This window comes from Pseudomyrmex gracilis, unplaced genomic scaffold (assembly GCF_002006095.1).
Source record: "Pseudomyrmex gracilis isolate BER0280 unplaced genomic scaffold, ASM200609v1 scaffold_86, whole genome shotgun sequence".
Classification (NCBI taxonomy): Eukaryota; Metazoa; Arthropoda; class Insecta; order Hymenoptera; family Formicidae; genus Pseudomyrmex; species Pseudomyrmex gracilis.
This window is the reverse complement of record NW_018020670.1, coordinates 618788-644074: the sequence shown is the minus strand read 5'-3', so window position 1 is coordinate 644074 and position 25287 is coordinate 618788. Positions and strand designations below refer to the sequence as shown.

The following is a 25287-nucleotide window of genomic DNA, read 5'->3' as shown; positions in this document are numbered from 1 at the left end:
AAAAAAAAAAAAAATAAATCATGACTTAGCAAAATTTCCGAAATATCTATGCTTTAATTTATCTCAAGTTGTTTTACTTTTTTTTTAAATTAAAAAAAAATGTACAAAATTTTGAGATAAATTGGATCATTAAAGTGGAAAAACAGCTCGAATTGGCGCTTGAGTTAATTTTTCTAAATTTAGCTAAAGAATTAAATGTCAAAGAACAAATTTTTTTCAGATCTCGTGGACGTGGCTTGGTTACGAAACTTAATGACAATTTGAAAACCACTCCTCAGCAAGAAAAGGAGAAAGTAATAAATAATGTAAATCCTTCAGCTACACAGGAAATAAAGATGAATTCTGAGATTCAATGCGATAAGGAAACTAGCTCTGTCAAAATATCAACGTCATTTGATACTTTGGCTCCTTTAAGTGCTAGTTATAATACTACAGGATATGATTCTGATTCTTCAAAGCCAGTTAAAGTAAAATCTCGATGGCGAAGATCAAGTGAGCTTGAAATGGGTGGATCAAGTGCGGGATTTGTTTCTGTCATTGCTCCTATGACATCTATAGCGTCATCTGAATTAGAAAATTGTGCATCAATAATCACAGGAGAATCTACATCATTGGAATCAAAAGATAATAATACGAATATAAAATCGGAAACAGAACAAGATAAAGATGCATCAATGACGTCTAATAACTGTTCATTAATAGAAATTCCGAAAACTATAGGTGCGAAGATTCCTTTGCCAATGCTTCTTGAAGCAGAAAATAGGGAAATGGAGGAAAGACTGAGTCAATTTGAACATCTGCGTGAAAACTTGTATCTTACTGAGAGGTAAATAGAAAATCGCGACAATTAAATATAATTACTAATCAGAGATTATAATTGTTAATATGAAGAACATTAATAGAAAAAATTAAAACAAGGTTTTCATTCAAGTAAATATTATATTTTTTAAAGTTGCTAAATATGCGTATATACAAGATATTCATATTTTGGTTACTATAGGTATACAAATAAAGAAACTAAAAGAATGGTATGTGATTGTTTTCTAACTGAAGAAGACATTGAGAGAGGTGAACATGGTTGTGGAGAAGACTGTCTTAATAGACTTCTCATGATAGAATGGTAAGCATTCATTTACACTAGCCATTTTACTTTTTATCATTTATACTTATATACTGTTGAAATAGAAATAGCAAAATGAAACTAATTATTTAATGAAAATAGTAATAATGGTTTTTGTTTATTACAGTGGACCTAGATGTGTAGTAGGTGACAGATGTACAAATAAAAGATTTCAAAATTGTGAATATGCCAAATGTGAAGTGTTTCGAACAGAAAAAAAAGGTTTTGGATTGCGCGCTGTTGTCGATATAATGGCGTAAGTAAACTTTTATTATTTTATATATTTCAAGTAAATAAATGAATAAATAAATAAAAAGATTTTTGAATATTAAATGAAAAGAAATATATACTCACATATATAAAATGTAAAAAAACTTATATTTTTATATTGGTTTTTTAGGGGTGAGTTTATAATGGAATATGTGGGTGAGGTGGTAGATCCAAAAGATTTTAAACGCCGGGCGAAAGAATATTCCAAAGACAAAAATAAACATTACTATTTTATGGCATTGAAATCAGATCAGATTATAGATGCTACCATGAAAGGAAATATATCCCGATTTATCAATCATAGTTGTGATCCAAACGCGGAAACACAAAAAGTAAGTTTAGATTTTATGCAACAAGACAAAAATAATTTCTTGATATTAAAATGCGTATGTTTTATTGATTGAACAAATGGTTTTTAGTGGACAGTAAATGGAGAATTACGAATAGGCTTTTTTAATACAAAATTGATAGCTGCGGGTGAAGAAATCACATTTGATTATCATTTTCAACGTTATGGGTATGTTTTTCTTAATGACATATTATTCTTAGTAAAACAAAATAGAAAATAGTTATTGTTTAACTATTTACATAGATTATATATATGCAAATATAAATCTTTATTATGCTATTTATGTATGTGTTCAATAAAATATTAGCAAAGAAGCTCAAAAATGTTATTGTGAGGCGCCAAACTGCCGAGGTTGGATAGGTGAAACACCTGAAGAAGAAAAGGAAAAGATTGAAAAGAAAGAAAAACGTGAAAAAGATACGAAGAAGAAAAAGGAGGAAAAGAAACCTGCCGATTATATGGAAGATGAGGATGTAAGTATATTTCTACAATTAAATGATATTACAAATGACATGATTAATGCAAAAATAAGTCCTTGTATTTTTAATAATGTAAATGTAATCTTTATTTTTTATTCGTAGTTGGAAGAAGAAATAGACAAATTATGTTTGGGCGGTTTTAAAAACCGTGCACATACGCTAACGTTGAGCAGATTAATGGTTCGTAGCAGAGAGTTAGAACACAGAACGCGCTTGTTACGTCTTATACAAGATGGTGAACAACCTTGTCGAAGATTGTTCTTGGACTATCACGGTTTACGTTTGATTTGGAGTTATGTGATGGATATTTCTACAAACGAATCAGAAGAGGCTCAACATTTCCGTTTGGAAGTTCTAAAGACTCTCAATACACTGCCAATACCGAATAAGACAATGTTAAAAGATAGCAAAATATATGAGGTAGTTGAAAGATGGTCGAAAAGATTGTATCTTTCTCCAAATGGCGATTCTCCAGAAGACGATCAGGTTAAATCGAAAACGATTTGTGAAGACTCAAACAGTACCTCTGATAGCAACGAGAAAAGAAGCCCTGATGAACGTCTGAATGACATTCCAGATAAGCATAATAACAATGCCGAAAGTTGTTTGCCGATTAATGAAGCTAAATTAGAAACTATAGAGCAGAATGTCATTCCTGATTTAGCTTCTAGCCTTCTGGCTGAATGGTCGAATTTAAAAGAAGTTTTCAGAATACCAAAAAAAGAAAGGATTGAGCAAATGAAGGAGCACGAACGAGAAGCAGGTTATTTTCCGTGACATATTCATAATACTTAAGAAAATTGAATTCCTAATTAACAATTAATTTTTCATTTTTGTCGCAGATCGGGGATATAGAGAAGAACTCGAAAAAGAAGAGAAGAGAGCCACATCGTACGATAGGTATATAATTCTTATATAATAATAATAAATTCTTTACAATATTCAACAATCCATGCAACAGATAAACAGATAAATGTTCTATATGTAATTTATTAACTAATTTTATGAATTCCCAGACATAGATCTGATAGATACAATCGGAATGAAATAGAGAAACGTAGTGACAGACGTCGTGGTCGAGAATCGCCAGAAACAGAATATGGCAGAACAAAAGATAAAAGAGTAGAAGAACGGAGTAGCCTAGTTCCTATACCACGTATGACAAAGTATGAGCGTAGGCAATTATTCGCATTGAAAGTTGCGAAAGAAGAAGAGGAGAGACAACGTCGTCAACAACAAGAATTGTGGCAAGAGCATGAGAATAGATGCTTAGCATTGGGTATAGATCCTCATACCACTGCCATGGTTGATCCACAAACTGGTTATCCTGTGTTTTATAATCCGACATTAGGTCAATGGCAACATTATTCCTCTCAAGGTTATTTAAATATACATAAATTATTTATAACAAAAAAAAATTTATTTTGTTAGTATATTATGTATATTTTATTTAAATTTATACAATATAAAATACGTATGTATACTATATATATACGTATAATATATACGTATGTATAATATATATTTTCTTCAGAAAAATATATAATATTGTTTTTTTGTAGATGGAGGAGACGTAGCGCAACAGTGCACTTCTGTATACGTAGAAGGTCCTCAATCTGCCGGTATAATAGGCCAAAGTCCTCACGTATTACCGTCAACACCTGACATGTCATCTGGAATTCCACCTTCTGGCGTGCCACCTGTAGCATATTCCTTAAGTCAAGCGCCTGGATTCAACCAAACATCTTACTCTTTGATTTCACATCCACAAACATATCCCGAAGGACAACTATCTCTTTCAAATAGTTTAGTATTTTTTTTATATATAGAAGTATCTCATATATATATATATATATTTGTATATTTGTTTATTATATAGTTCAAATTTTTACTTTTTCTACATAAATTTTGCATTATTGCACAAAAACATTTGCAGATCAACAGTTTTCCAACATTACACCCGTGGAAAATGTTACGAGTCGACCGCAACCTGAAATTCCACCAATAGATCTACCACCAAAATGGAAAAGTGCAGTAGACAGCAGAGGTAGAACGTACTATTATCATGTAAAAGAAAGAATATCACAATGGTTACCTCCACCACCCGATCATATCGGAGTACAGCCGGACTCGTCATCTACTTCGGAATCTAGCGAAGAATCTAGTTCGTCAAACGAAGAAGACGAAGATATTGATGATGATCATAACGAGGATCAAAAGAATGATGATATGGAAATGAGTAACGTTTTATCAGAAAATATTGTGAGTGCATCTAAACCAAATATAACTAAAAAAGTAGGTAATCTTAATTTGACCGGAAGTTCGTTACCATTTCCTGAGTCTAAAAAAAGAAGAGATGGATTGGTCCAAGAAAGAATTATTAGTGTGAGTATTATTTTCTTTAGCAAATAATAAATTTAAAATGAGAAAAATTGCAGTAGTCCGTAAAAAATGTATTAAGTTTTCCATCATATAAAATTTCTCAATTTTAAGACGTGCGGATTTTATATTTCTAGCTCTTATATTTTTCCAATCAATTAATATATATATATATATGTATATATATTATTTTACAGCCACGTAGAGAAGAGGACCGTATTGATTCTAAAGTTTATAAAGAAATAAAAGAGAAACTACGACGACAGAAAGAAAGAGCAAAACTGAAAGACCAACTGAGAAAACACAGACGGAGCATAAAGGTGAAGACTCATTCCCGACATGGACTGAGCAAACAATCGATACCAATATCAGGCGAAATGTCTCCTACATCTGAACGAAAGATTAAAGATGCATTTAGAACAAACATGGCGAATGTAATGGTTCACTTCTTGAATCCGTATAGAAAAACTGATTGCAAGCAAGGCAGAATAACCAATACTGAAGATTTTAAGCATCTAGCTAGAAAGGTACGTTGCGTCTAATAAATTTATCCTAATGTCTTGTGACAACGTTCTTCAACGATTGTAATGTCTGTTACAGTTAACACACTTTGTACTAGCAAAAGAATTAAAGCACTGTAAAAGTGTGGACGAGTTGCAGTGTAATGAGAATGTTAAACATAAAGCGAAAGACTTTGTACGTAAGTACATGAGCAAGTTCGGCGCAGTGTATCAAAAGAGTACTGATGACGATTAACTATGTAATTTATAAAATGGTGACAATTGTTATTTATTGTGCGAGCTCTGTGCGCTATTTCTCTGCAATCTCGGACTATTGTGAGATATATTTAGATAACGTATGGGAGATGTTTGTAATTGTATGATTGTAAAATAGAAAAGTTTGTATATGTGCGTGATACACGGTTTTTTATGATTTAGCAGTTAATAAACTAGCAAATTTTTTAATTTTCAATATTTTTTGTGTAAATTGTACACACGTTTGTATGTACATGCAAACTATGCACACACAGACAGACACAACGTACACTCACAAATGTACGATATCTTTTATAAGTAAATATAACTTATGTGCTTCTATATGTATATTAGCGCTCGGAAATTTTAGAAACGTTCGAATTTAATTAATTAAGAATTGCTCAGAAGTTCAATTGTTTGGAGAGTTCGAATCTGTTTGACGAATTATATATACATATATATATATATGTATATATATATGTATAAAAGTAGACGATAAAGAAATTTATTTGTTTCTTTCTCTTGACCTATTTCGAACTGTTCAAGCTAGTTGTTCGTGTTTCTGCTTCGAACTGTGAGTAATTTGTATTTCGTTCGAATCTATTGTCTCTGAGCTCTAATATATGTATGCCTATATGTACGTACACGCATATATATATATATATATATATATATATATATATAAATGTATATATACATATACGTACATACATACACAATATATTTTTTACACTATATACATATAGTGTGAAATTACATAATTCTGATAGTTGTGCATAAGATAATATTACTACTATTACTTAGCTTTCGCAATCGTGTGTTCTTCAAGTTACTAATAATCGGTAAATATTTATTTGTACAATGTTATAATATAAAATAACTCTCTTCTGTAAATAATAGACACGCGTGAACTTGGCGTGAGGCATTATCGTGCGAACTTTCGACTGTTTTAATCGGTTATTGTTATATGTGTTTTCCATCTTGTGCAACATTTATAAAAACACCGAACAAAACATGAAAATACAAATCTTGCGTTTATAAAATTAACTTTGTATCGTCTCCATTTTATCTACATGGTACAAAGGTTGGTTCTGTGATGCGTGATTCTTGAGAAACGAAAGCAATGTAAAGTATTAAATAAAAAGAACTATGTTTATAACAGCAATTACTTGTCAATTGCACAATCTCCGTCTTTTGAACATATTTTAATAATTTGACTTTAAAACTATAATTTTTATTGTTGTTTGAAAAGTCGCGTTGTCTGTACATCGCATCTCAGATTATAAAACTGAACAGATCTAATGTCGCTATCTGTAAACGATAGCGACATTATGTCTGTTGTAGTTACAAAATAGATTCTGGATTTTGTATTCATAGAAAAAAAAGTCGTTTCGAGCTGAGGCATCACGTCATATTGCAAATTCAATATAGCATTTTTGATTCAAGAGCCAAAAACTGTACTTCTCTGTAGTCCAGAAAGAACAAAGTTTTTCAATTGATCGATCGATCTCTTAATTTAATCGATAATGATGCAAAATCGACTCTGGGAGCGCATATTAAGGCCTATCTACATAAGACGCAAACGCACGTGTTTAGACCTCGTGGAATTGACTAATCACATTGATCGATTGGCTAATTGGATCAATGTAATTGGTTAATTCCGTGAGATATGCAACTTGCGTCTGCGTAGCTATGCGCAGACCGATGATATTCTCTCGTTGAACAGAGTATATTAAAATATAAAAATCAACAGTAAACAAGAGTTTTATTTAATGTCGAAACATCAAGTTGACCAACGACTGTTATTGATTTGACTACAAGTATGAAATAAGAATAGATCTTTTTACGCCATAACCAGAAATATTAGCTGTAGCATAGAACGTAGAAGTGTATAACAATAGTGGTGTTTAGTATTGGTGAAGATATATGTGGCAGATAAGAGGATTTTATAACCATTTTTGCTTTATAAAACAAGATAATACTGTAATTCCAATGTTTCTTTTTTTTTAAATAAATTAAACAAGATAACCTATAAATTAAAACGTGTGAAAAGGTAATTTTTATATTGATTATATGTATACTTTTTTAAAACTAAATTATATTTTTTGCTTAATATGTTAATATTTTTGCATCACGTGTTTTTATACACATATAATTATAGGTTCTATTTAACTGCTTTTCTAAATTTCAACTCTTAAGTGTATATTTTCAAAAAATTGTCTTCTTTTTCTTTCTCTCATTCTTTATTTATCTTCTCAGAGAGAAAATAGCTTATTGCTATTAGTAAATGATAAAAAAAAGATTAAACAGAGTAAAAAATATTTTATATTTTTAAACATACAATGTTGTTTATATGTGTACATGTAGTATAGAAAGCTTCTAGTTATATATGATGATTACTTTGTAATGTGCTTAAATATTGTGCTTACTCTGCTTATTAATTATATTTTAACTAACTTTTCTCTTATTCATTATATTTTAACTAACATAAGTACTAATATTATCAATTTTTTTTATTTACTATTAGTAGGCATAGCAAAAATGCATGGTATCAGAAAATTGTTATTTTTCTGCACGATGATAACTGTTCTTCCATCTATGCTTATATTTATTCCTTTATATCTACGGCATATAGTCTATAAAGATCTAGCATATGCTGTAACAGAATCTGATATCATGGAAATCAACGATGGGATTTCGACAATATTTTGTTCAGTAAGATTTAACACTTAACATTTTTTATTATTTCTGTGATTGCACACACATGTCTTATTATTTCTAATATGGAATAGTATTATTATTTATTACCAAAATGTTTTTACACGTATAATACATAGTAAACAATATTTATGTAATTCAATGTAAATCACTTTAAATATAGTTTTATTTATTAGTATTATTATCATTACTTTTCAAATAATTTTGAATATATAAAAAATATGAATTGATGTCACATATATATAATTGTTGATATAAATTATGCGTTATAAAATGTTTATATCATTGATATACAGTTATACAACTGTTTTTATAGGAACATACTTTACGAATGAATAGCACTTTCAATGCTTTTCAAATGGCTCATCGACCAGAAATAACATCAAAACGAAAGCATATAAGGCTCAAAAAAAGCATGAATCTACCCGATGATACGTTAGAATATTGGGGATTTTATTTACTGAAAGGTGCATCTGTATCATTAACTGTGTGTTCAAGGTAAAAACTACATAAAATATAAATTATACAATTAAATTACTTCAAAAAACATTAAAAAATATATTTTGTTTATGTACACGTATTATATGTATATATAAATGCTCACGTTTTTAGATTTGAAGGAGCTTCAATATTAGTAGTAAAAGGGGAAAGAAATTTACGCACTTGTGGTCTGTTGGAACACAATTTTAACAAGGATCCATTGCAAGACGATATCTTTTTACCAGGTGCAAACAAACAGGTTAAAATATATGAATCAAATGCACAAGAAATCGATTCTAAAGAATTTACAGTAACCGAGTCTTTTAACGTATATAATATTAATAATAACACACATGAACTATCCGTAAATATAAGCTCTAAAAGTTCAGTGGGAAAAATATTTGATGATCGTGTTAATATAAATGATAATAACAATAATAATATTACTAATGATAACAACAACCAAGTACACACTGCAACAAGTTACGAAAGAAAGTTAGAAGACTTATATCATACCGCTGCCTCGTATATTCATAATCGTGTAAGTAATTCGCAGAAAAACGCGAATAACACTAGAAAGTTGAGACACACTGGATCTCGTAAGATGAAGAAAAATAAAGATGAGAGAAGAAAACAAGGGAAAAAACATTTTCAGGAATATGAAAAAAAAATGCATGTACAAGAATTGAAACAAAAATTAGATTCACATATATTTGCTGAGAAAAATGTGTTTGAACAACAAGAAGATATACAAACAAACAAGATATACGCAAAAAGATTCAAAAGAAGTCGAGAACTCATTAAACCGCCTTCTCTGTTGGATCAAGGCATCAGACACGGTGGAAATGCTGACAAAAATTTTAGTTCTTATTCTAATGAAGTATCGTCCATTTCCAGTTTTGAAACCGGCTTGCTCAATTGTTACAACGGAGCGATATTGTTAGCTTATGAATTTGAACCTTCTGATCTGTGTACTAATATTTATTATTTGCTCAGCGGTCGACATACGCAAGCGAATCACAACGTGGAAGAAGACGGTTACTACTATTACATTTTTTATAGTGATAATGATATTGTGTCCAATGACATGTATGCGATTTTTGATATATATAAACCAACTTTCCAATATGAGAATGTAACTAAGTCATGCATTAATCAAACTGAATGCTCGTTCTTTTTGAGTCCTCTGTCAGGAGACAGAGTGATCGTTGAAATACCGACCAAAGACGGCATAGAGAATGACGAAACCGATGATATTAGCATGTTAATTTCTGTCTGTAAGCCACGAATGGCTGTATACATGATTTTTCCAATTGCAATATTATTGATAATTCTTGGTTGTGCTTCTATATAAATAAGTTTAACTTGGTAATACTTACTTGGATATTCTCTATAGATATAAGGATGTATTATATAAAACTTATAAGTACAAATTAGAGATAATTATTAGAGATTAAATTGTATATACTCAGAACAGTGTGAAAACATTTTATAAGTTATAAAATGATGAGAATGATTAACCATTACAGATCGGGTCGCAGCAACTATGTAAAAAACATAACGGGGATATCATGTTTTTTTCATCACACTACTCTGCATATGAAAAAGTTGTAGTTCAAAAACTAAAAGCCGTCCCGCTTGTAACGGTTAAGTTGGCCACAAATTTCAGTTTTTTTAAACAAGAGAAATTAAAACTGTTCAATTTAATTTCTCTTTTATTTTTTGGATTGAAATTCTGTTCTAGTTTTCGCTATTACTTTTAAGAAGATTAAAAGGCTTTATTTTGAATTTGATTCGTTTTTACGTGACGTTAGACGTGATCACGTAATGCTTTTGTAGTAGACTGTAAAACTATAAAAAGTGAAAAAAATTAAAAAACTACTAAATAAGTGAAAAACTTTTTGGTCAACGTGATATATTTTTACTTAAGACTACTACAAAATATATGCGGTGCGGCAGGACAGCTGGTACAACAGCAAAAGTGATGATTCATTGTGAAAAGAAATAAGTGGAAAATGTAGAATACAATTTTTTATGCGAGATTTTAGATCTTGAGAAAATCAATGTTGAAAATTAAAAGACTGATAGGATATTTACGCTTAATATTGTGACTTTTAAGAACTTTTTGTCATAAAACATCAAATGTATTCCTGCCGCATCTTCTTTTCTATTAAATGCATAGATATATATGGATTACATATACATAAACAATAAAGTACCAAAGTAATTGTTCTTTATTATCTTGTTAACTTTATTATGTATTATTGTAATCTTTATTATGTATTACCTTTATAAAACAATAAAATAAATGTTTGAATAATCAAATGTGTGTAATTGTAATTGAAATTTAGTAGTGTTTTAAACAAATACTCGTAATTTTGTAAGAAAATCCATTTTATAAGAAAGAAAATACTATAAAACATTGAAAAGAAGATATTGTCCAAAGAAAACATTATTGCTTATTTGTTACGTAAAGATATAAGTTTATCTCGACATGTAATTAGATCTATATAATAAAATATAAATAAATAAAAATTATAGAAAGTAATATAAGTATAAAATTTATACAAAAGAAGCACAGAGTGCCAAAATTATGTCTTTTGTATTTACCGCGATGAACCCCACTACACTGCTACAAAGCACTATGGGTAATGCGTCATTTCCGTCATGCGCAGTAACGCCAAGTGGCGTTTAGAATAAAAATTCTTAATCATTAAAAAATAATTTTACTCAGAAAAAATTCTCATTTAATCTCACGACCGCAGGTAAAGGGTAATCGGTCGTATTTGGTCGTGTCGCGCTGACTTCGATACGATATCGCGCGTGCACACGTTTTACAGAGATTATTCAAGTTCCGGTGCCGCTTGCAGCGCCACAGATCGGCAATCCCACATATACTATCGTGACGCCACACGACCATATACTCTTTCTTTTCGCTGGAATCAGCGTGTTGAACATGTCGCATACAACCGAACGGAGGTAAGTTAAGCGATTTTTCTCAACTAACGGTGATTCGCGTTTGCATTTCAGCGCGTTTTCGAATTCTCGCGACGCCGTTGTCATCGCGGATCCCGCGCGATGCACGATTCGGGTGTTCGCGCGGTTAGGATCGCATTTTCGAGAAACGGTGTGCCGCAATCGACTGAACGTACGGGTGTACGGGGACTGACAACATGGCGTGCATTCGTTTTTGTCACATTGTCCTGGCAAAATTAACGGCGATACGCGGCAATCTCTTCGTATTTTCTCGCTTAACCTCCCCGTTGCGATTCGCCGGTGAAAATCGCGCGAACAGATCGAAGCGGGCGTGCACGGTAAACGATGCCGAGGGTTTCGGTGTCCGTTAGCGTGGGTGACGAACTAGCTTCCACCCGTGTGTGCCACACGACAGACAAGCACGTTTTCCCGATCCTCGGCCTATGGAAATTACGTAATAAAATAATGGTTTTTCGCGCGGTTTTCTTGCCGAGAAATCAAAAATCGCCGTGACCCGCGACTCCGAGGCGCTTGCACGTGTCGCTTTTTGAGCTCTTGCAACACGTCTCGTGTCCTCGGCCACGCTTTTGCGTGAGTCACACACTGTCAAAGCGCTCGACGCACGGCGATACAGTTTTTGGGCTCGCAATTCTCGCACGGTTACGCCGCAAGTTCGATCGCACGCTCGATCCCAGACCGAATCGGTAGTCGTACGATGCTCGCAGATGACCTGAGAATTAATAGCCGATCGTTAAATCGGGATGCATGTCTCGCAAAGATCGATTTAAACGGTCTGCTTTCAAGGTCACGTGGTTTTAAAGTGATTTGTCATCACTTGAACGGCATGACCGATATTATCAGTTTTGCATTGCTCCGCAAAGTTTGTACACGTTTACGCATAGTTTTACGACATCTTTGCTTTCTCTCTAAAATAGATACTTAATGAATTGTCTTCTCCGATTTATATATCATTGTTCTTGTGAAGATAAAAACCAGTAATAAATATTTTCAATGTGAGAATAAAAAGGATTTGTGTAAAAGAAAGTTCTTTTTTCATTGGTTTTTTCTTTACATATATTTATATTAAAAATAATATTTTAGTAAAATATGCTCACTATTTTCTAAATATATATTAAATATCTTATAGCTATATTGTATGTGAGATATATGTACATATATGTGCAACTTTTTGGTTTTGTTTGACTTATGGTTTATTATAATGTATTATTGGATACTAATAATTATACATATATAGATATAGGACTATTCATATTGTGTATATGCGTTTTAGAAACGATGACCAGTGGCCAGGAGATTCCAAAAATGGTCCAAGTGAAAGTGAGCAGCCGACTTATGATGGACCACCCGGAATGGATCCGGATGGCATCATTGAATCCAATTGGGATGTCGTGAGTAAACTAGCTATTTCATGTTAAATTTAGAGCAAATGTACGCAATAAAATTCTGTTATTTATGTTCTTCTTATATGTGTGTGTGGGAAATAATGATCAAAGAATTTTTATACCTCCCTATTTAAAATTGCATCTGCATATATACAGACAAAATAAAATAAATCTGAAAACAGATGTATACTTATAACAATTATTTATTTTAAAGGATTATTTGTTATGTAATCATTCCTGTGTATATTTATGTTACAAGATGTTTCTTGATCAATTGTCTTTGTAATGCATATTTTTGTTTAATTTAAGATTGAAAAGTATTAATAAATAAATTAAGTACGATTTTGTTCATGAAAAGCTTTTCAATGATTAATAATTTATAAAAGATAATTTTTATAATGTATCTAGTAATTGTTAATTTATAACAAACTTTTAATGATAACATTTTATGAGATAATTATCAGTATAATGTACTAATTTAAATAGGTTGTTGAAAACTTCGACGAAATGAATCTGAAAGAGGAACTTTTACGTGGAATTTATGCTTACGGTTTTGAAAAACCATCTGCAATTCAACAGCGTGCCATCCTACCTTGCATAAGGGGGCTTGATGTAATTGCTCAGGCGCAATCAGGTAAGAAGTTTTAATATACCTTCTTAATTAACAATGTAAAAGTACTATGTTAGGTTATACTTAATATTATTCTTAATGATCACAGGCACTGGAAAAACTGCAACATTTTCAATATCAATTCTTCAACAAATCGACACTAGTATTAAAGAGTGCCAGGCCTTGATTCTTGCACCAACCCGAGAATTAGCCCAACAAGTAAGTCTATGAGACTGTATTATTAAAAAAAGAGTTTATATCAAGTTCATATCAAGAAAATATTGAATTCTAATGTAAATGTTTTTATCTCTGTTTAGATCCAAAAAGTTGTTATCGCTTTAGGGGATTTTATGCATGCGGAATGTCATGCATGCATCGGTGGCACCAATGTACGTGAAGATATGCGAAAACTGGATCAGGGAGTTCACGTGGTTGTCGGTACTCCTGGAAGAGTTTATGATATGATAAGTCGACGAGCTCTTCGAGCCAGTAGCATTAAACTGTTCGTGTTAGACGAAGCCGACGAAATGCTTTCAAGAGGCTTTAAGGATCAGATACATGATGTTTTCAAATTATTACCCAATGAAGTACAGGTATGTAATATACAATTTTTGTTTCAGCGTTGTAGATTTCTGAATATGTTTTGCCATCTAATAGATAATTTTATTTTAATTGTTAGAAAATGTCTTTTTTGGACAAGTCCACAAATCATACAAGATGATAATCAAGTTAACAAATATATTATAAAATACAGGTGCGTCGTATAATAGCGTCGTTTTCTGAAAAATTTGTATATTCTAGGCTTGAGATGTGCTATTTATCATCAAATGTGTTACTTTTCATCTAAAAGTAATATAGTGGTCTAAATGCAAAAACAGTTATTGTGTCTCATAGCACTTCTAATAATAATTGTTTTGTAATTAATTACAGTAATGCCCTGTTAAACAGAAAATTTTAGTTTTAGGAGACACTGAATTGACAATAAGAAATAAATAGTTTTTTCTGCGTGGGTAAAGTCATAAATTATTTTAGCCACTGGAGAAAGTAAAGAACTGACTAAAAGAATGAAAGAGTAAGAGATAGGAGCGTGACAGAGCGATCTCGCGATCGTTCAAATAAAGGGATCGTAAATATGATTTTATCAATGACTTTTTTCTTGCTGTAGTTAAAATAAAGATGTTCTTCTTACTGGGTTCTTTTTACATTTCTTTTTAACGGGAAACTACTGTAATCATTAAATATGTTTGTTTTAAAATAGCAACAATTTACAATGTTACAGCATGATGCCATTATACTGTGCACATACATAATAGTCATTTATATAATATTTAAGTAAAGGCAAATACATATAAAATTTATTTTTTTTCCCATTACCATATAATATCAATTATCACATTTACATCATTTATATAATTTCTAACCAGATTTTGTGCTTGTTTCAATGCATTTGTGTATTTATTCCTTACAGGTTATATTATTGTCTGCGACAATGCCATCTGACGTTTTAGATGTGTCAAAGTGTTTTATGCGAAATCCTATTCGTATTTTGGTTAAAAAAGAAGAACTCACGTTAGAGGGTATTAAGCAATTTTTTGTTTATGTTGAACGCGAGGATTGGAAGCTGGAAACCCTCTGCGACTTGTACGACACACTGAGCATTACGCAAGCCGTAATTTTCTGCAACACGCGGCGTAAAGTCGACTGGTTAACAGAAAGTATGCATAAACGTGACTTTACTGTTTCGGCTATGCATGGAGATATGGAACAAAAAGAACGTGATCTTATTATGAGACAGTTCCGAACTGGATCGTCGCGAGTTTTAATTACTACTGATCTTTTGGCGCGTGGTATTGATGTGCAACAAGTTTCTCTCGTAATTAATTATGATTTACCTTCAAACCGAGAAAATTACATTCACAGGTATTATTCAATGGACGCTATTATGTATATTTAGATTTTAATTAAACTTTGTGTGGAAGTAATAATTTATATTATTAAATTAGACATAATTTACAATTTACTTTTGAGCACAAACACACTGTTTTCTTTTTTCTTTCTTTTAAATAATTGTAAATATTTTAAATTTTTTATTTCATATTACAGAATTGGACGTGGTGGTCGATTTGGTCGCAAAGGTGTGGCCATTAATTTTGTAACTGAAGAGGACAAAAGAACTTTAAAAGATATTGAACAGTTCTACAATACACATATTGATGAGATGCCAATGAATGTCGCCGATTTGATTTAAATCCGACTATTGGCTATAAAACATTATACTAAACAAAATAATAAAAAGTAAGTGAAAGAAGCTCTCAACTGGTCGATCTCTTATGGTGTGTGAGTACATATATTGAGTGGGTTGGTGAACAATATTCGCTTTATGTAAACGCGATCTAAACCAAAATATTCCAACGTTTTTCATATTCATTTCGACTTATAATAGTAGATTACGGAAATAGTTTATCTGTTGCGCTACAGGATTTTGTAGTACGACTATTATTATTATTAGTCTAATTATACTACTACTGTTGTCGCTACCAATATTGCTGCTGCTGCTGCTGCTAAGTACTATTATTCTTATCGTTACCGCTATTAAATATTAGTATAAAACTAAACAATTATATTGGTATTATATATACACACATATATACATATACATATATACATATATATACTAGATTGATTGCTATCAAGATTTTTAATTTTTAACAATATATAATATAGTGATATATATATATATATATATATATTACTACGACAAAAGAAGTCACTCTTGAGAATAGCAAATAGAACTAAAGTGCGAAAAGCGCAGCTCGGCGCAGTTTGATTATATTTTATCCCTGTTATCGCAAATGACCGGAAATTTTACATTCTCCAGAATGCGTCGATATCTTTATTTTGTCGCAACTTTGACCGCTCTAGAAATTTTGACATCTTTTCTTTTAAAACTTCTCGTTCTACCCACTGTTTCTCAAGATATTTCTAACTGGATGATGAAATCTGTCATTTACTGTAGCCCATGTTTAATGCTTTTATCACCGCGATTACAACTCGTTTGTTTAGGCAGAGGGTTAGTCGGATATTGGAAGGGATACTTTAATCACAAGCGTTGTCGAAGGAGAAAGAGAGATATATATATATATTCAAACTTAGACGATATGAATTTTTGTATATATCCTAAAAATCCCAGACATTCGCATCTCTTATTCATATTAAATAAAGTGTTTGACCTTTTAAAAGAACATGGTTTTGTTATTGCAGTCTCTGGCTTTTGTTTTATCAAATTGTCTTCAATTTTATACAAGAAAAACATCTTTTTAGACAAACCATGTACGAGTGAAGTTCTCAAATTCTAACAGTTGGGAATAAATCTCACGATTTATCACACCGGAAAAGTTCTCACAGTTTTCTTTTATTTGTATTTGCAGGAAGTTTTCGACGGTCCAGAAGTGGGCAACATATTTTTGGAAATAAAGACCGATTTCCTCATTCAAAATCGAAGTTTTGAATAAATCGATTACCTCTCTAAACTCCTACTTTTTGTAGGCTTTAATGTACACATATACTTTTTTCTTTCTCTTCTCTTTTTTTATACTTTTACATTAGTCTTATTGGTAATAAGAGATGATTGGATCTTATAATATTGTTTTATCTTTGTCAAAAAAAAAAAATATTTTGCAAGTATTCTTTATTGCATATTCATCAGTTTTTGTGCATTTCTCTCGATGCTGGATATTAAATTGAGATGTTACATTGTGAGAACTTTTGTATTGTATCTTTACAAAATGATTAAAAATATTGCGATATATAATATTCTATTGTCGTCATTAATCGTAAACTTGCAAAAGTAGTAGTAGTAGTTTTCGAAAATTTGAGCAAATTAATCATAAAAGTGTTTCTCAAATTTCTAAACTAGGTTTTCAATGCTATTAACACAAGTTCCTTTTCTTAAAGGTTTTTTTTTTTTTTTTTTTTTAAGATGTGCTACTTCAAAATTCTCGAATTTCCGAAAACTAAGATATTAAAAAAATGGCTAGAACTTTTGTAAATATATAAAAATGGACCATGAAAAATGGACCATTGTCTATTATATATTTGTATATCATATAAAAATTAATATGGAAGTGAACATATATAAGCAGAATATATACACAAATAAATGTGAATGTCCTTTATACTCTTGTATTGTCAATATTAAGTAAATTTATATATAGAGCGAGTATCATGTGTGCAACAAATTATATTCCTAGAATAGAAATATAAGGAATGCTGGAATGTTAATTATTTAACACAATTTGATATTTCATTGCTAATATTTAATAGAAAATAAAAGTAACATGAGTTAATATAATAAAAACAACGTAAATAATAGTAAGACTTATATATACAAATATAGAAGACTCAATATTAAAGTTATAAATTATAGAAAATGTCTAAAGGATGCCCACATATGTATAGCGTAAAATCTTCCAAAAAGTTCGGCTTTTATCATCAAACTATTTTTATTCTTTGCTCTTACGTGCAAACTTTGCGAAACATGACTGTGTTTTTTAGAGTTCAGTTTATTATCTTCAATAAAATTTATCAGCAAATTATTTTGTCAAGATTAATCGATTGCATTGATCGATAAATTAAAATGACGAATCGTCACGGTTGAAGTTTAATCAACCGAATTAATTTAATTGAAGCTGGTAAAAATTGACTTTTTAGTTTTAAAATTTAAAGTAAAATTACAAGAATATTGAGGTATTAAATATTGAGGAATCTTTTTTGAGAAAAATATCTTACATGTTGCAAGCATTTATTGTAACATTTTACGCATAATGGGTTTTTTTTCTAAGTCACGAATATCCATGTAATAAGTATTGTCTCCTTTCATGTTACATACATAGTCTGTGTTTCAAAATTCACTGCCAGCGCTTAAGATCTATAGTTTGCGTCATATATATTATACAATTTTAGCACTGGCAGCAATTCTCGAACACAGCTATAGTAAACGACTCTAGGATAGGTGCATATATGGCTCAAAGAACCGATTCAAGCTAGTCCATACGCCAGCGACTCTAGGATAGTAACCAATTGACTGCGATCAGAGAGAAGCCTGAGAGCGGCCAGGTCCATAAGAGAATGTGTAATCTCTTTTCCGCTCCGTAATCTAGCGCATGTCCACGAGTGGTGCACATTGGAACTACGTAGTCATGTCCACGAGCGACATGTCGGTACGCTATGTCCACAGCGGTTCTATTCTGTGCTATGTGCACAAGTTTAAATGGTCACCTTCTTCAGGTGTATGAGTATATTCGCGAGCGTAGATTTGATTTTTTTTGGAATTTAAAATGACCGGTATCGTGATGAGAAAATGAGAAAGAAGAGAACAGAAAAGGATAAGAAAAATTGCAACTTTCCACACAACATAAATATGATATACAAGAAAAAATGTGATAGTTGAGAAAAGTATATTATTTTAACGAGCAGCAGAAGATTCCGCGAAGCAACCGAAAAGGAAAAGAATAATCTAATTTTGGCAAAACCCGCGTGCTTTTCAATTCGTTGCTCGGCACACACACACACATCGTCTTTCGATGATAGTTGCGATCGTGTACGTGTGAGCGTATTGGTTCGTCGTGTTTTTGTTTATTATGCCAGTGATGCTTGTGGCCTGGCTTATATTGTGCTGGTGGTAAATGCGCGGGCTGCTCTTGAAAAGGCGGCGATACATAAATCTATCCTCAAAGCGAGCGAGCCGAGCGAGCGCGCGCTTCTCATTACTGCGCGTTTCTGCAAAGTCGATCGGAAGCTTCAGATATCGCCGTGATATCGCATCGGCTCAAATTATCTTGCAACGGATCATTTTTTGCTGTCGGTGTGTGAAAGTGAACATCTTTGCGTTAACATGTATGTGGTGCATTAATTGTACGAATATTAAAGATAAACAGACTATGAAACAGACTATGCGCGTATATTATACCTACATATATATATATTCGTGATTTTCGTACAAGATTTGTAAAAAGTGTGAAAAGACAATTTCGCCGATTTGCGCACATTAAATCAACAAATTTTATTATCCGGCTCTACTTTTAGACGCAAACTTTTTCTCATCGATGTGCAAACCACATTTTGAAAGTTCCGCGTAGAAACATGAGAAACGCTTTATTTGGGTTAATTACGAATTACAAAATTCATAGAATCATTAAACAAGCATCTATTTTTCCGAGCGAGAGAAAAACTTATTTTTTTCGGTAGCTACTTTTTTGTTTTAATTAATCTCATCTTTAAACTCATTGTGCGAGCAGAGCCGCTTTTGTTCTCTTTCTATCACACGCGCGTTTATAAATCTAGGAATAAAATTCTGTTCTCTAGTTATTCGCGGCTTACACAATTAGCTCGCATAAATGTTGAGAACTGATATTTCGCTTAACAATTGTTTTTAACAACATATTCTTCATTATAAATGAAGAAAATTAACGCAATTAAATGTTGACATATTTTCACTTTTTTATTTTACACAAAGACAAACGCAAACTTTGACGCATTTCACTTTATTAATAAAATTGTACGAATTTTACGGATTTTTTATTTTAAAATTGTTGATATTTTCCCGCGTTTTCATTACGCGATTAAATTAAATATGTGGTGGTGTAAATTTAATGTAAAGAAAAAAATACTAAAAATGTGTGCAATAATATATTGTTGTAAATATTATCAATATTTTTTTTCTAGTGGTTTTTAATTACATATATAGATACATGTTATTTGTTTACAGCATTTAACTGTTCAACACTTAAATGTGATTCTAAATTTTGCAGCAAAATTTTCACAGTATTGTTTCTGTAAAAGAAAAAATAATTGTTTCTAACATGTAAAAATATACCTGTCAAAAAGAACTCTTAAAAAACTTCGTGTTAAACTCTTTTCAATTCGAAGCAAAGAGATCGTTTTTCAGAAACTTTTGTCTTGTTCAACGTCAATCAATAATTAGCCATTTGCGGTCGATGATTTAATATGCGTTTATGTTGAAAAAGTGATAGCCGATAGACTTATGCGAATGTATGTATATTTACCGAACATCTTTAGCAATTTTGCTTACGTTATATCGATAGAAACGCGAAACACATCAGCGCTAACAGTAGATGTGTATAAACAAATGTAATTTTAGATGTTATTTAATTAACAAATACGTTACGCAGTATATGCGAGAAAAAAATAATCAAATTGTCATCATAGACGATACACATACGTGCATATACACATTTTATAACGCTACAAAAAATTATGCTACGAGCAAATAAACTGGATTGTTTTTGAAATACACGAATGAAACAGGCCAATAAAAGTCCAAACACGGTTAGTTAGTTTTTAAATTTTTTATTATTGTGAAAAAGATTGCACAAATGTTTTGACCGGAAAATTTGGTTTTTATCAATGCTTTTGAATTATGTTGTTAAATTAAATCGCGATGCACAAATCGTTTTTGTAACGAAATTCATTTTAATTGACAGCGGAAAGAGCTCTTTATGTTACTGCCACTGCCATGCCGCTTAGATCTCAGACTTCGTCGAGGGACACTGTCAATACGCTTGCACAGGTTGGTAGTTGTCTAAAGAAAGTAGATATATAATTTACGATAATTTCTATATTATATGTATGTTATGGTATATTTATGAACTAGAACAATGTGTAACTTCTCTCGCGCGCTTATATTCTGCGCTGCGAATTTCGCGTAACACATTGCGAATTCGGGCAAGCATTGTAATTTGAGTCACGAGTACCTATACGCGTTCGACGCTGCTCCACGTCTTGGAAGTAAACTATACGGTATCGTTAATCTATCCGGCATATCCGGCGGAAGTATGATAATAACGTGAAAACGTGTTTGCATTCCTGGAATAGATTCGTGTAAAACGCGATGAATCGCGTTGTATAATTAGTTACAGATGTGCGTGACTAACATTTTATAGAAATAACCAACGAGAGCGTGTAAAAAGCGGATTGTATTATTCTGTGTACGTACATGTTTCTTCTAATTATTTACTCAAACTTTAAATCACAAAGAAAAAAGTTTTCGTACATGTCGGTTATGCAATTCGACGTTATAATAATAATAATGCGAATTTCAAAAGGAAATTTGGGAGAACGCACACGTGTGAGAATGTGTGTAAAATAACGGGAGGGAAAAATAGCGCGCGCATCGAGAAAATATCGTAATGGAAATGGATCTGTCACTTTCGACACGGCAGAATTTAGTTCGTGCTTCGCTTGTTTTAGATTATCCTACGCACTTGTCGCTCGCAGATGCCGCACGTAAAACCGGCGATGTAAAATAAATGAAATTCTGGGCTAAACGTGTCTAGAGCCGACGCGTCATTTGTTTTGCACATCTGCTTGAAATTGAAGCGCAGACTTTACCGCTTAGCAGTTGCCATTAATTGTTTACTGCTTATAAGGTAATCAAGAGCTTTCTCTCTCTCTCTTTCTCTCTTCCTCCCTTCCTTCTTTAATACATGGTGTGTGCAATTTGGCAACAAAAATTCTTCTTTTCGCGCATTTTGTCTAGTTGAGAGAGTTCTCGTCGTGCTCGCGGAATTTTTCGACTGAAATATCAAATGCGGGAAGCTGGCGAAAGACATAACTTCCGCAACGTCGTTCTCTCATGTTCTTTTCCCATTTCGACCAAGCAAGATATGCGTCAAATGATTTATAATTTGCAATTATTCATAAGAGATATCAGAGTGCGAAATAGATGACTTTCTCGCTGAAAAACATTCACTAAATATGCGCGCGCGATATTTCAGGAAGATCATCATCGCACCGGGAAATACGTCGCCGGCGGAACAGCCCTCGCAGTCACACTGCTCGGACTGCATCATCTGCTGCTGCGAGGTGCATCCCCCGTAGCGGAGGTGTGCATTCCCGCAATTATAATGGCCTCTTACGTAATCTGGGTGTTGTATTCCGCTCGCAGAGACAGGCGAAAGGTAGCGTGGAATTTGCATGTGTTGTATGTGTATTTTTTTGTCATTTATTTTCGCATAATTCTCAGTGAAATGTTTTTGGTGCTGTGGAAAACACGAGATCGTTAACTAACAGAATAACACACGCGTTGTCGTTAATAGCGCGCGATGCGACGTATTTGTATAAATAAATAATCGAGTGTATTTTGGCGCAAACAGAATACTGGTACTGAAAATTGGTAAGATACTTAACCGGATCGTCCGCGCTGGTGACGGCGTTTCCATAGAATTTTCGTTTATTATTCTACCTCTCATCTGTACATACTCCGTCCGTTACCTGCTAATGAGATTCTCGGGGGAAATTGGGAGAGGCCGCTTCATGGGGAAAAGGCGATTTTCACGCAGAACTTGTGAAAGGGTTCCGTACGTCATTAGTTGACCTCGAAAAATAATGAGATTCTCGATTGAACGTCGACAATTTTACAACGTTATAATTATATTCAGAATGAAAGAGAGAGGGAGATTTAAAATCGACATCGTTGTAACGTCCGAGAGAACAGAAGTTCTCGCAAAGTTTGACGGTAAGAAAATCCTATGAGTACGCTTGGGAAGAGAGATGTGATCGTTGGGGTGCTGAAGAGGAAGTTGACAAGAGATAATGGGTGTGTTAAGTGAGAAAGGTGAAAGAGGCGGTTAAGAGAAAGTTAGAGGAAGGAAGCGGGAGAAGGGGAGAGGATAAAAAGAAGAGATCACATTCTCGCTGAAAACAAACGGAAATCGCAAGAATAAACTGTAAATGACGAGAAAAAGAAGTAAAAGAAAAGGCGCGAGCGGAAGCGAAGATCGGTAGATCACGTCAAGGTACTTAAGGAACGGTTGCGTGTGGTTTGTGCGTGAATAAATAAAGATCGGTAGAGAGGCACGGTCTTTGGGATGGGAATTCACAAAATTACCTCTTAAGTGTAGCGTGTAAATTTTCATAACAAGATGGAAATATATATACACTAGATGTAAGGAAGTGTATATACACACACCTTTAATGCATAAGCAAAATGTATAAAGTAGCAGTAATTGCTTGTATAACTCTGAAGGGGGAACAATAAAGATTTACCTATAAGTTCACTTGTTCTGCACCGTCGACCGGAACATGAATTGGCCGGAAGCTAAATGGAATAACTAATTGAAATCTCCTTTTGCGCGAGATCGGAAGGCATTAGCGAGCGATGCGCGAGAAAATCGTGCCTTTGAGCGATATTTTCAATTTTCGCGGAAATATGCATGAGAACGATATCGGACTGTGTGTGACAGCGTGAGCCAATTAAATTGGCTCAGAACCAAAGCTGCGTCACACGAATTGATCCAATTATGTCAGACATTCGTCTCGACGTTGACGCTCGCGCAAATTACGAGCTGTACATTTCGCGTGCACGTCAACGCGACAGCATGTTTTGCGGTCCTTTGCAGTCGCACAATATATATACATACACACATATGTGTGTGTGTGTGTATATATATATTTATGTACATATATATATTCCTGATTTCAGGCGCTGAGACTCGCCATGGCGATGCAGCTGACTGAGGTCATCAGCGTTCCACCCAGATCCACACCTGACGTTATTTGCCAGGCTGCTACGAGCGACAGTTTTGGAAAAAATCGCTCGTCAAATCTCTACAAATCTCAAAACATTCGCGTAAATCCAGCTTTTTCCGACAAAGATGAAGCATGAAAGAAGATCAATGGAGAAATCGCGTTTTTAACCTTATTACAATTCTTGTTGGACAAAGACGTTATACTTACTGTTAATGTCGTTTACAGTTGTCTCTCAAGAAACAACGTATCAAAACTTTTGTCTGAATTCCGTTAGGTAGTTGTAAGCGCGTCAGACAGAGGGAACACCTTATTCTATAATTCTCATTAGGAAACAAGTTACATCTTCTCAGTTACACGTTCTCGAGAAAACAACTTTTTCCAGAGAGTAAAAGAGAGACAAAGAAAATTGGATTGATCTATTTGATTCTTTACAATTCCCTGACGGGAATTCGAAGTTATTCCGAGACATTGTGTGTCGATAAAACTTCGGGAGTGAAAAATGAGATTGCAACTGAGAGCGGTTAAATTGCCATATTAAATTAATTTTAGCAATCTTTAATCCCTGATCACACAGTGATCTCTTGATACAAAATATGCCTCTAGATTATTAATTTTTATTTAAAAAACTGTCGCTTCTAAACGAAGATCGTACAGTGAGAAAGAATTATATTATATTGTTATGAAAAGATACATATACAAGTAGTTATACTTTTAATAATATTATGTAAAAATATTTAATAATTATGAAAAAAAAAAACGGTTTCTTGTATATCCGAAACGCTGCATAAACTCACAGAGAAGCAATCGCCATGGATACAACTTCTTCTTTTTGCTACTTTGCGTCTTTTCTATTTTCTCAAGTAGAAATAATATCTGCAGAGTCAGACACAAAGGAATACATCACAACGTTTCTTACGTCTGAGAACACACGACGTCTTATAATGTATAGTATTGAAGGATAGGTGGTCATCCCATTTGTTTTTTTTTTTTTTTATAAGAAAATAAATGAAAATGTAGAGAATAAGAATTTGTTCTCGAGTCACAAACGCAAAAATATTTTAAATATTTAAAAATATAACAGGTATATATATACTGTTATTAAAATGTACGGGTAATTAACATTGACTGAAATTGCTATTTTATTTGAAAGGAACCTGCTTTTGGAATTCACATAAGATCGATACTTGTATCTACCTGATA

The 25287-nt window shown here is 32.6% G+C and overlaps 4 protein-coding genes across 9 annotated transcripts; all 4 read left to right on the top strand.

Annotated features, from left to right (window-relative positions):
- Positions 1 to 47: 47 nt before the first annotated feature.
- On the top strand, positions 48 to 5994 carry LOC109855296 (histone-lysine N-methyltransferase SETD2-like; the record flags this gene model as incomplete). Its single annotated transcript, XM_020429386.1, has 13 exons — positions 48 to 826; positions 1001 to 1120; positions 1248 to 1376; positions 1521 to 1722; positions 1810 to 1907; positions 2047 to 2212; positions 2321 to 2981; positions 3061 to 3118; positions 3235 to 3596; positions 3781 to 4023; positions 4155 to 4603; positions 4795 to 5124; positions 5198 to 5994. Coding segments are annotated over 13 exons (3753 nt in total), but the record flags the coding sequence as incomplete, so codon positions are not given.
- A 1092-nt stretch (positions 5995 to 7086) lies between these two features.
- LOC109855298 (protein PFF0380w) lies at positions 7087 to 10787 on the top strand. Of its 5 annotated transcripts, none has more exons than XM_020429391.1 (4): positions 7088 to 7172; positions 7880 to 8067; positions 8387 to 8568; positions 8683 to 10787. In XM_020429391.1, exons 2-4 carry the CDS (start codon positions 7894 to 7896, stop codon positions 9902 to 9904), a joined length of 1578 nt encoding a protein of 525 aa, XP_020284980.1. In that variant the 5' UTR covers positions 7088 to 7172; positions 7880 to 7893; the 3' UTR covers positions 9905 to 10787. The 5 variants fall into 5 exon arrangements, with proteins under 5 accessions (XP_020284982.1, XP_020284980.1, XP_020284979.1 ...); XM_020429390.1 differs by having other exon boundaries at positions 7099 to 7405; XM_020429389.1 differs by lacking the exon at positions 7088 to 7172 and having other exon boundaries at positions 7479 to 8067; positions 8683 to 9918; positions 10080 to 10787.
- A 635-nt stretch (positions 10788 to 11422) lies between these two features.
- LOC109855284 (eukaryotic initiation factor 4A-I) lies at positions 11423 to 17759 on the top strand. The gene is made up of 8 exons (XM_020429370.1): positions 11423 to 11529; positions 12818 to 12935; positions 13416 to 13563; positions 13649 to 13758; positions 13857 to 14132; positions 15008 to 15459; positions 15643 to 15834; positions 16968 to 17759. The coding sequence occupies exons 1-7, from the start codon at positions 11507 to 11509 to the stop codon at positions 15785 to 15787; spliced, it is 1272 nt and encodes a 423-aa protein (XP_020284959.1). The 5' UTR covers positions 11423 to 11506; the 3' UTR covers positions 15788 to 15834; positions 16968 to 17759.
- A 1211-nt stretch (positions 17760 to 18970) lies between these two features.
- LOC109855289 lies at positions 18971 to 24708 on the top strand. 2 transcript variants are annotated; one of them, XM_020429376.1, is made up of 4 exons: positions 18971 to 19434; positions 21042 to 21127; positions 22335 to 22517; positions 24041 to 24708. In XM_020429376.1, exons 1-4 carry the CDS (start codon positions 19224 to 19226, stop codon positions 24221 to 24223), a joined length of 663 nt encoding a protein of 220 aa, XP_020284965.1. In that variant the 5' UTR covers positions 18971 to 19223; the 3' UTR covers positions 24224 to 24708. The 2 variants fall into 2 exon arrangements, with proteins under 2 accessions (XP_020284965.1, XP_020284966.1); XM_020429377.1 differs by lacking the exon at positions 18971 to 19434 and adding an exon at positions 20439 to 20886.
- Positions 24709 to 25287: the final 579 nt, after the last annotated feature.

Bases quoted from the DNA above. Each gene is read 5' to 3' on its own strand.
- LOC109855298 (XM_020429389.1), top strand. From the start codon at position 7,759: ATGTGCTTAAATATTGTGCTTACTCTGCTTATTAATTATATTTTAACT. The intron at 8,068-8,386 runs GTAAGATTTAAC...CTGTTTTTATAG, and splicing joins TTTCGACAATATTTTGTTCA to GAACATACTTTACGAATGAA. The intron at 8,569-8,682 runs GTAAAAACTACA...TCACGTTTTTAG, and splicing joins TCATTAACTGTGTGTTCAAG to ATTTGAAGGAGCTTCAATAT.
- LOC109855284 (XM_020429370.1), top strand. From the start codon at position 11,507: ATGTCGCATACAACCGAACGGAG. The intron at 13,564-13,648 runs GTAAGAAGTTTT...TAATGATCACAG, and splicing joins AATTGCTCAGGCGCAATCAG to GCACTGGAAAAACTGCAACA. The intron at 15,460-15,642 runs GTATTATTCAAT...TTCATATTACAG, and splicing joins CGAGAAAATTACATTCACAG to AATTGGACGTGGTGGTCGAT.
- LOC109855289 (XM_020429376.1), top strand. From the start codon at position 19,224: ATGCGCGGGCTGCTCTTGAAAAGGCGGCGATACATAAATCTATCCTCA. The intron at 21,128-22,334 runs GTTGGTAGTTGT...GCGATATTTCAG, and splicing joins CTGTCAATACGCTTGCACAG to GAAGATCATCATCGCACCGG. The intron at 22,518-24,040 runs GTAGCGTGGAAT...TCCTGATTTCAG, and splicing joins CTCGCAGAGACAGGCGAAAG to GCGCTGAGACTCGCCATGGC.